We start from the raw sequence: 10,746 nt of genomic DNA on the forward strand, positions 1-10,746 counted from the left end.
GTCACTCCTGGCTTCTTTACAGTGACCACAAAGCAATATATTCATGAGTTATTCACAATCACCTTTACAATCCTTCACGGCATAATTTAAATCTACACATGTCTCGTTGAGGCGGTAACTGTTTATGTAATAGGTTTTTATCTTTTACAGTCTCTATCTACAATGTAGACTTAATAGTCTTATGTTATCTAATAAAGAAAATTCTTAGTTCAATTTGGAAAGATATTTTTATTTTTTGCAGTTGGTGATGATAGTAGCATCAGACACAGACAGAATTTGAGGATGTGAGTAAAGATGAGTGCCACTGAACAGGCAAACATGCACCTCAGGTTTTAAGCCTTCATCAAACAGTCACCGAATCATTACAGTTCAAATGCTGCAGTGTAATGAAGCAAGGACTGGACCTGTCAGATTGTCTGTTGGTCCTGTTCCAGGAATAAGAGCTGAAATGAAAGGGAAATAAATGTAATAACAGGCGATGTAGGGACGGAACGGTCGGCTCATTCTTTGTAATAAAGCTAGCAGGTGACGTCCATTCTGTTACTTTATATTACTTCTGAAGCTAACTACAAATTCATCTACTACATCGTTTTATCCGATTGGTTCCGCTGGAACTTTTAACTACTACTGCAAAAAGTTTCTCCACATACATGATCAAACCAAAATGAATCATCAGTGTTCATCCACAACACTCCACAAACAGAGTTGTGACTTCCAGACGTTTTTTTTTGTTTTTTTTTTGAGCAAGGTTATTGTTTTATTGCTGCTGTATTTTCCATCTCTATGGTTCACCACATGGGCCGGAACTAATTTCATGTTTGAATTCAATCTGACCTGACCAAAAAAGGGAGAAATTAAGAATAGTTGGGTTTTTTATTTTTTATCGAAAAAAAATAAAAAATACTTTGCCACTGCTATATAATGTCTGTGCAAAAGCAATTCACTACGATCCTTTACAAAGTAACACACACACACACACACACATCAAAAGGAGAGTGCTGATGCTAGCTAGCACAGAATGTTTTGGCTACAAAAATACAGAAATAATTGCTTAGGGTTGTATTTGGATAGAGAATGAATCAGCTGTAGAACAGTAAAAAGTTCCCCCAAATGCAATGAAGGGTTCTAGATTAAGGGGATGGGGGGGCAGTAGAGTTCTAACTCACTGATTTTCATCTCTGTCCTATGCAGTGTGGACTGAATAAAAACATCTAAGTTAACTGATTTCATAACTAAATCCAAAAGAACTCATGTGTTATTAGTAAGTCATAATACATCTAGGAATGTGTGTACCTTCTCTTCATCTCTCTCTCTCTCTCTCTCTCTCTCTCTCTCTCTTCGATGTCAATCACAGTGACACTAGCCAAAAGTGGGCATCTTTGAGCTCCTGTATGTGGAAGAGGGTAAACAGCATTCTACATCAAGTGTAGATGGTCGGCTTCACATTTATTGGAGGAAGCATGTGTAAGCCTTCATCCACCCTGGTAGGTGTTGTGTGATAGTAGAGAGCCAGCGGGTGGGTGGGAATTGGGAGGTGACCAAACTGAGGGGTAAAAGGGGGGGGGGATACATCAAGGAAAGAGGAGGAAATGGAAAAAAAAACATCTGCTGATGTCTGTGGATCAGGAGCTTGGTTTAGAAACAGGGCAGTGGCAACTTAAGTACCTACTGACCAAAAGGTTATGGGATCATATGCCCAGGACTTTCCGACAACTGCTCTTGAGCAAGGGATCAGCTGCTGAATAAATGCATGTAATGTAAATGTACAAATAGTAAGGTAACTGAAAATATACTGCTTACTGAACAATCCACTTTGACAAAAAACATAGACAAAAAAATCACACTTCCATTACTATAGATGTCCCAAAGGGGGAATAGTGAACCTATCTCCCAGGGACCTTATGAAGAGGCCTCAAGGAAATGGTTTAGCATTTTCTCCAAATTGCTGCCTCCATAATTATTAAAGATTTTTACATTTATAACAAAATAAACTTCTCTGCAAGTCTTCAGTTGCTGTACTATGTAGCGTCCAGTTGGTGTTCCTACCACTGGTTGCCATAGTAATAGCGTTTGTCAGTGGGTGGTGTAACTAGCATTCCATTTTTAACAACAAATCAGTTTTCTCGCCACTAAAACGAAACATTCCAGAGAGAAAGTGTTTGTGTGTAAAATTCACTAGTGTATATATATATCATATCATCATGTCAGTGTGTGTTCTTTGCCACAGATGATATTCAGTGCACCAAGTTGCTCCATATTTGCATAAAGTTAACATTTTTTTTAATTTTGTCGCATCACTGGACGCGCCCACATCTAGTCACATCTAGTCGCCAACTGTCGCTGTCACTCATAAATGCTCTTACGGTCGTTTTGTAGCTGTATGCATTGCAAACAGCATTAGCATTAGGGTACAGCTACTTTAATTTCAATAATACACTTAAACAATAAAGATATAAGGATGTGACAGACAAGAGGGTGTGTCTTCGTTACTATAGTGAGGGTAATTCTGCTCAGGTTTTGTGGAATCCAGGTGTAATCAGTCCTTTATTAACATTAACTCCATTAATAAGATTAATAAGAAACCCAAAGTCTTCTGACTGAAAAAGCAGTCATGTCTCTGGATAGATCAATTACAGCTTCGTCTACAAACACCTCTGACTGAAGTTTGGATACATAGTCTGCATAAATGTCTATTGACGCCACAATAACTGCCATCATGAGTAATTATTTTTATTATGATTTATATTTTTTTTCTCAGGGTTTTGAATATTTCTGGTGAGCTCACATGTGGTATAGAGTGGTGAAGATGAAGATTTGGTTGAAAATGCTGGAACATTCCTTTAAGGGGCCTGGACTGAAGTTTGAATTTCTAAGAGATGGGAAGAGGGCCCACAAAGACATGGAACATTCCTGTTCACATTTGATTTTAAAATAAAAAGCCCTGCGTAGTAATATTACAGAGCAATATTAAAGTATTACTAAAAATGACCCCATTTACATATTCAGTAGCATTGTTGAATTTGGGTTTGGGGTATTATTTTTTAGATTTAAGCACCAACACTTTTTGACAGAGTTCATATATTAGTTCATATCATTACTTGTGGTGTAGATGGAGCTGAGGTGATCAGAGACAAACAAACAACTAAGTCCTTGTAACGTTGCATTTAAGATCAGTACATTTGTGAGAAATCACCCCCAATCATAATACCCCCAGCTATCTTTATATATGTGTTTGGTTGCCAGTATACATATTTTCAGCTGTGAATAATTCCTGCCGTGTAGTTCTCTTGCAGTTTTCACAGATAAATCCTCCATATCCATATCGCAGTGTGAGTAACTATCAGAAAACATGTTTAGCTTTCTTTCCAACGTGCTCTGAATTTGTACATGCCTAACACACCATCGTTTTATTGCCTTATCGCCATTCTAGTTTGGTCTGCTATGGTTCTCCTCACATGCTTATTGATTTCTTTCCTTGCAATGCATAGCTAAAAGATGGGTGCTCCTGATCCCAGTCATTGTTAAGATGCAGAGCTGGTAGCTCCAGCACTCAGCCACTAGAGATCTGAGCGAGCGAGCGGTAGAGAGAGAGAGAGAGAGAGAGAGAGAGAGAGAGATTCATATGATCTGGATCTGCATGATTCACCCACTAATACTAGTGGGGTTTAATTAGGAAGGAAAGCACCAAGGCAGAGTGAGAAAAAACCCTAAATAACACACAGCAGTAGCTCCTTTTTAAAACTGAACATGTTCCTAAGTTTATAAAAGTGATCATTTTACACAAAATGAAATGGAAATCAGCATTTTGGCCAAGAAAGACTATAGATAATAGTAAACTTATGCTCAATTTAATTTGACAGGTATTGCATATCATTTTGAATATGGCTCATTCAGATGTTTGCAGATATGAATTTGTATTGTCTTGCAAATCTTAGATGCTGTTACAATCTGTAATACGATGTTACCAGTTTATATTTTTAAGAAATGGGGGCTCTTAGGATAGAGACAGGCTTCTGTTGTAGAGTCTTCATATAGGTTCTTCATAAAGCCTTTAACGATTCCTCCAGATGGACAAATGAAGAAACCTTTATTTATTTATTTATTTATTTTTTCTAAAAGTGTAAATATGCAGTTGTAGACTCTGAATTAAATGCAGAGAGATCGTTTCATTCCAAGGGTTAAAGCAAAAAGGGAAGGAGGTTTTTTATACCAGTGTATTAGTTACATGTTGGTTATAATTCATTAATATCATTAACTATAATTAGAAATGAGAAAAGTAGGCAACGGGACTGTTTAATAACTTTGTAATAAACGACTGTCTCTGTAATGAAGCATTTGTCCTTCATAGTTACATCTTGCAGCAAATATGCAGAAAATGTATTTAATATATTGCGAGAATTAAAACAATTTACAAAAATAATGAACAGCTTTTAGTAGAAATTATTAAGCCCTGAATTTATTAAACCCTGAATCGGTAATGCTGAAGCTTAAAATCAGAGGATGGTGTACATGTACAGTAGAAAGTATGAAATATGAATTGTTTCGTTTTTGCAATTTTTTATATTTTAAAACATAGACCTCTTTTTTAAGGACACAAAAGACACTAATTATTTGTGTTAGGAAATGTTAAACAACAAAATATGCCTACTTTATTTTCCAATTGAGGGATTTATTAAATCATTTTAAAATTAAATAAAATATATTAAAATAAAAGGGCTTTTGCAAATGGACCAAAATAACTTTATAAAAATGCATTAAAACAACTGAGCATGATAAAATATGAATAAGTTGTGCATGGACAATAAGTTAAGGAGAAGTGTAGCAGTGATAGAGAGTGAAATGTGTGTCCTCTGCTCAGCGCCTCATGAGAACATTCCAGCTCGCTAAAGTCAGTTTGGAATTTGAATAGTACAGAAGAACCGCCCGTGTCTGATTGGCCCAAATCGAAAGACGTAGGCGGGACTTTCACGCCACTCATGAGCCTTCTCGCTCTTCGATTGGAGCGCAGCGCCGTGGGAGGAAACGTCTAGGCGGTATATATGGTCTGACCACGGCTCTCAGGCTAATGATCGCTGGCGCTCGCTCGTTAAGAAGTAGCGGACAGGGACGGTCTTGTTCAATGTTTCACCACCGAGCAAAACTGAGCCTGCGCCCCCGAACCAAATACCGCGCTTTCGACTGAGTGAAAGCCCGAGTGCTTCCTTCGCCGAAGTGTGGGAGAGGGCTCCAAAAGTAAAATGATCAACACGGGGGAGTGCGCGGTGGACGCGCAGAGCCTGATCTCGATCTCCTTGCGGAAGATTCACAACTCGCGGACGCAGCGCGGAGGCATCAAGCTGCACAAGAACCTTCTGGTGTCGTACGTGCTGAGGAACGCGCGCCAGGTCTACATGAACGAAAAGTACGCGGAGATCTACAGGATGCAGCAGTACGAGGAGGTCATGACCGTGTGCAACGAGATCCAGGAGCTGAACCCGCTCGACGTGGCCGAGGACGCCGAGGAGGAGCCGAGCTGCTGCGGCGTGGCGAGCCCTGCACCCAGCCTCTGCGCTGCGCTCTCGCCGGTCGGCCCGCGCTCTCCACAGCCGCCGCCGGGCGCGTGCTCCGCGTCTCTCGTTCTCCAGGTCGAGGAGGAAGAGGACGAGGATTCGTCCTGTAAGCATTCGGACGCTGTGTTCTACCGCAGTTGCTGCGTGGAGGCGTGCGCCGTGGCGCCGAGCTGCGATTTCTCGCCGTCGGGCGGCGTGCACTGCAGCAAGACCACCGTGCTGGACCTGGACACGCACGTCGTGACCACGGTGGAGAACGGCTGCCTGCATCAGGACTGCTGCGCGCCGCTGGCACCGTGCTGTCTGAGCGCGCACGGCCCGGTCAGGAAGCGCAAAATGGACTTCGGCTACTACGCGCCCGAGCTGGAGGAGACGCCGGAGTTCGCGCCGTGCAAGCGCCAGAAGTTGGAGGAGTGCGCGTACGCGGGCAGCGCAGAGCCGCTGGAGGCGTGTAACATCTCCAATCTGATCTCCATCTTCGGCTCGGGGTTTTCGGGGCTTGTGAGCCGGCAGGCGGACTTAGAGCAAGCGCTCAACGGACAGTTCTGCAGCAAGCAGGCGCTGGCGAGTTTAGGGGCATGGACGAGAGCCATCGTAGCTTTTTGACCCTGTGGTAAAGAAATAGACTCAAATCCTTTATGATGAAAAAACTGTACAAAGCCTGAGACTTTATTTTTGCAACAGAACGTTATTTAAAACACTCGAGTTATGTTTGTTTTCGTTTTCGTTCGTTTGTGGGGAGGCGCGGAGTGGACGCCTGCCTGCCACTTCTGTGGTGTGTGTGTGTGCGTGTATGTGTGTGTGTGTGTGCGCGCGCGTGTGTGTATGTCCTTCTACACCGACAACGTTGACATCGCGAACATTTTGTTGCTGAAATGATCTCAACGAATTTCGTTGCCTTAAAAACCCAACGCGGAACTGCTAGCTAGCTCTCACCACGAACATGGCAGGTTTCTGAATGTTTTATTTTTTTTCTTGTTTTCTTTTTCTTTCTTTTTTTTGCTCGTGGGTTGTTTTGCTTCTTGAGTTGTTTCATAAGCAACTTCACAAAGATGTCTTGTAAAATAACATTACCCGCGTAATGTTTGAAATAACACAAACAGATCATCCTAACAGTCACGATATCCTGCTTCTTATACTTTGTTTTAACATCTTCTGTTGATGAAATGGCTTCAGGCAGAAAGACGAGCTGAACTGCTTACAGGAACACCATGTGAGGATAGATGGAGGGACTGGCATGTTTCTGACTACACCTTTAATATCACGCGAGGCAATCATGTAGGCTAAAGAAGGTGCAATATTTTACACTCCTCTCTCTGGTTTGTTGTCTTTTGTGTTTTGAAGTGGCAATACCTGGTGTATTTTGTTTACTGCACTGACTTGCAGTTCCAGTGTGTTTGTAGTCCCATCTATGCCAGTCCACTCATCTCAATCAACCTTGGTGTTAATTAACACCACAACTCCCAGAATGCACGGCGTGATGGAACCAGCCAGGCATCTTTATTTTTGTTGTTGTTGACAAAATTTGGCGTCACAAATTTCCCTCCTTTTCCTCTCCCTCTCAAAAAAAAAGTTCACAGTAATTCATGATGCCAGCATTTGCTTGGTTTTGTGGGTTTGATTTTTATTTTCTACAATGTTAGACCTTTTGTTCTAAAAAGGCAATCTCATAAGTTAGCCATAAGTCCTCACATTATATAAGCACTATGTGTACTGAATTAAAGACGTTTTCAGACGTACTCTCCATATTTTGTTGGTATTCTTGTATTTTTGTGCATATTAAATTGTATATCACCGGGTAAAACTGTTTTAGAAAGTATTTGTTTAAAATTTATAACCTTAATAAAAAATGAAAATCATTTCTTGTTTTTCCTGACTTGAGTGCTTTCTTATGTTAACTTAAGTATCGTGTTCACAAGTCTTGCTTTATTATAAGCCTCTGCACCTTCAATACATAACATAATACCATAGGTAACACTTATTTGTGTTCATATACAGCTCACACTAGTCTGTGGGTGTTTATCCAGAAATGAATGAACTAATAGTGAGGGCTAATTAACGACATTAAGCAGCTTCACGAGGCTGTTCGGAGGCCACACGGCTGTGGGTCTCACACTTGAAGGATGTGAGATGTGTTAAGTGTGGCCTACACCAACATCAGGCCTATTTTGCTTCGCTACACTGTAGGACCATTCAGTAATCAGTACTAATCTATTTCGGACCTTTTTAGAACTAGTATCCTAATAAACTTTCGCACAGACAGAAGGCGTATGAAGTAGACATGGCCTTTTCTGAAGCCAACATGCTCCCAGTGTTGGTTTTGTTGAGAGTTAATTCAACCCTGTAGCTGATAATTTGACAATTCAAGGGTTCGCTCAACATCTTCTGTGTTCCGTAGAAGCGGCATGACTGTATGCCAAGGGAGAAGATACAACACAAACACAGCAGAAGTAAACCCATCTGTGCATCCTGCAGTGATGCTAAGTTGCGTTCTGAGTTTGTTGGGGTTTTTTTTTTTATTTTGTTCCCTGCACGTTATTGCATTATTGCTGTACTCCCAAACCGGTGCTCTGCTGGGCGCTGCTGTGCAAAAAAGAAAAGGGGGAGAGAAAAAAAAACCTCTTGCAAAAGTGTGTTATCTCTGTCCTGTGCCACACGGTGGTGTTCTTCAAAATCGATGAATGGAGGCATTAGAGCGCCTATGGAGCAGCACCTCGGGCTGACCTCGGATCCGCCATCACCCCCCCACCCTCCTCCTCCTCCTCCTTCCACCCCCTCCCCCTCCCTCCCATCCTCCCTCCGTTCCTCTCCTCCTCCCTCAGTCACCAGCTGAAAGCTTCTCGACTGATTCCTTTCAATTTGAGACACTGCAGCAGGTCCAACGCATCAGCTTCGACCTGTCCGACATCTCCGTGTGGCCGTGCACTCCGATTATCGACTTGTTGTTATAACTTTAAGGTTGCAGGTAATACCAGATGGTAAAGAATGCTGCAGGAACGCACGCAAAACTGTAACCGAGTCACGCTTATTTTGTTTGTTTGTTTGTTTGCACGGGATGGATGCGCTTGATACCGCACGGGGCTAAATGAATACAAAGGGGATTTTAGCCTATAATGAGAAACGTCATTATTATTATTATTATTATTATTATTATTTTGAAATGTATTGTCCGGGTGATTATAATAAGCTTATATATTATCCATTCTTCAACGTGCACAAATGCACTCGTTGCATTTGAAGGTTTTATGTAGAGGATCTTATTATTTTTTATTTATATATATATATACATATAAATATATATATTTTTTTAAAAAACGGTCTCGCGCTAGTGGTGCCGTTCAGCCGTGTATGGCGAGCTCCTCCGTGTGGCCAAACTGGGTATTGCTTCTTAAAACACTTGAACAAATATAAGAATTTTTTTTAGATCAAATTATTATTATTATATAATAAGAAACACATTGTAGGGGAGTTTTTTTAAGAGAGAGAGAGATAAGCTTTCCAAAGCACAGTACGCGCCGGTTTCGTTGCTCCGTGAGATAAACCAATGCGCATCTTCAGTGCTTAAAATATACTGGTTTAAAATGTCAGCTCAGAGTGTTTTAGTTTCAGCCATCAAACGCACATCTTGTGAATCTGCGCTCAGCTTGAAAGATCTAATGTCCTTATGCACAGACAGAGCAGTCCAGGCTTATCTTATCGCCTGGGCGCGCGCGCGCGCTGATCTTCTGCGCCATGAATACAATAGAGCGCGGGGGAGGTGTGAGGAAGAGGAGGGAGGGAGAGAGGCAGAGAGGAGGGGGGAGGTAGGGATGAATCGGCGAAATTCAAAGCGTTTGCCTTCATCTAAATTACTCAGCAAGCCGAGCAAAAGTTCTCAGCAGGGAGGTGGGAGAGGATCGTCTCACAGTCTCAAACAGTCAAACACTGACTGCGCACGCGTTCAGTACACACACCGAGCACCAAAAGTGAAATGAGCGATAATGAGGAGTCGGTACATGAGCCGGAATATCAGCCGGTTCATGCTGGACAAAACCTCAAAGCCTCAAAAGGAAAATAAAGCAAAGACAAAGTGCTTGTCGTTATAAGGAAGATAAGGATAGTGTGTAGTGTCTTAATTGTGTTCAAAACAAGCTTGAGTGTCTTGTGTTGTTCTGAGCATCCTCTGTATTTCCAACATTAAAAATAAAACCAGTTATTTTAGGGTTTCGAGTTGTCTGGTTAAAGCCTGATTTCTCGGAGCAGTGAACAGTGGAAATAAGAAAATTTTGACTCTGGACCATCGGGCCCTCGAACAAGGCCCTTAACCCCACCCTGCTCCAGGAGCGCCGCATCATAACTGACCCTGCGCTCTGACCCCCGGCCCCCAAGGATGGGATAAGCAAAGAAAGAATTTCGCTGTGCAGTAATGTATATGTGACAAATAAAGACAACTTCATTAAATATCAACTAGGACACAAGAAGTGTGAAATTCATGTGAAAATTAAAATAGTATCAAGTAAATAAGTTTAATCTGTACGAGTCGATGATAAAAAAAAATAAATAAATTTTATCACTAAAACTCATCCGTTTAGATTAGTAACATGGGAAATAAATAAAATAAGGAAAAGCTTTTCTACTAAGGAGAAAGGAATTGCAGTGGGTATATAATCATGGCACCAATCCCATTCCTGGTATCAGGATCAGCCCAATACCAGCACCAAAAAAAAAAGTTTGCTGATACCAGCAAAAAAAGAAAAAAAAGGTGGATCAGATACCAGAGAAACATATCAGATATCAGATCCAGCCAGAAAGATGGGAAGAGACATTTTACGATTGATTTTATTATATTATGTCGAATGTAAATGATGTCTATGTGACAGAGTCGATCTGTGAAGTGCTTCAGTTTCAGTATCAGCTGATATTCAGGCTCTCAGTACGAGTAACCAGGTATCCGGAGGTCTACAAATCTAGCTTAAAAACCCTTTCTCTGTACGTTTCAGAGCTAAATTATATGACATATTTGAGGTAATAATAATTCGATCATACCTGTATGTATGTGAAGGTGGATAAAATTACAGAGTTTTACTATTTACTGCAAGAAACAGTAGATTATACAGAAAATATATACAAGGAATACTTGAAAAGGTAGTGTTCCAAATCATCCGGTCTTAAAAAAATGCAGAACTTTAACGGTTCTCAATCGTGGAACCTTCCCAGA

The 10,746-nt window shown here is 41.2% G+C and overlaps 1 protein-coding gene across 1 annotated transcript; it reads left to right on the forward strand.

The window, feature by feature from the left end:
• The first annotated feature begins 5,078 nt into the window (after positions 1-5,078).
• On the forward strand, positions 5,079-7,408 carry ier5l (immediate early response 5-like). Its single transcript, XM_058383833.1, has one exon. It carries the CDS (start codon positions 5,238-5,240, stop codon positions 6,153-6,155), a length of 918 nt encoding a protein of 305 aa, XP_058239816.1. The 5' UTR covers positions 5,079-5,237; the 3' UTR covers positions 6,156-7,408.
• The last annotated feature ends 3,338 nt before the right edge of the window (positions 7,409-10,746 follow it).

Source organism: Hemibagrus wyckioides, linkage group LG28 (assembly GCF_019097595.1).
Source record: "Hemibagrus wyckioides isolate EC202008001 linkage group LG28, SWU_Hwy_1.0, whole genome shotgun sequence".
Taxonomy (NCBI): Eukaryota; Metazoa; Chordata; class Actinopteri; order Siluriformes; family Bagridae; genus Hemibagrus; species Hemibagrus wyckioides.

Bases quoted from the DNA above. Each gene is read 5' to 3' on its own strand.
- ier5l (XM_058383833.1), top strand. From the start codon at position 5,238: ATGATCAACACGGGGGAGTGCGCGGTGGACGCGCAGAGCCTGATCTCG.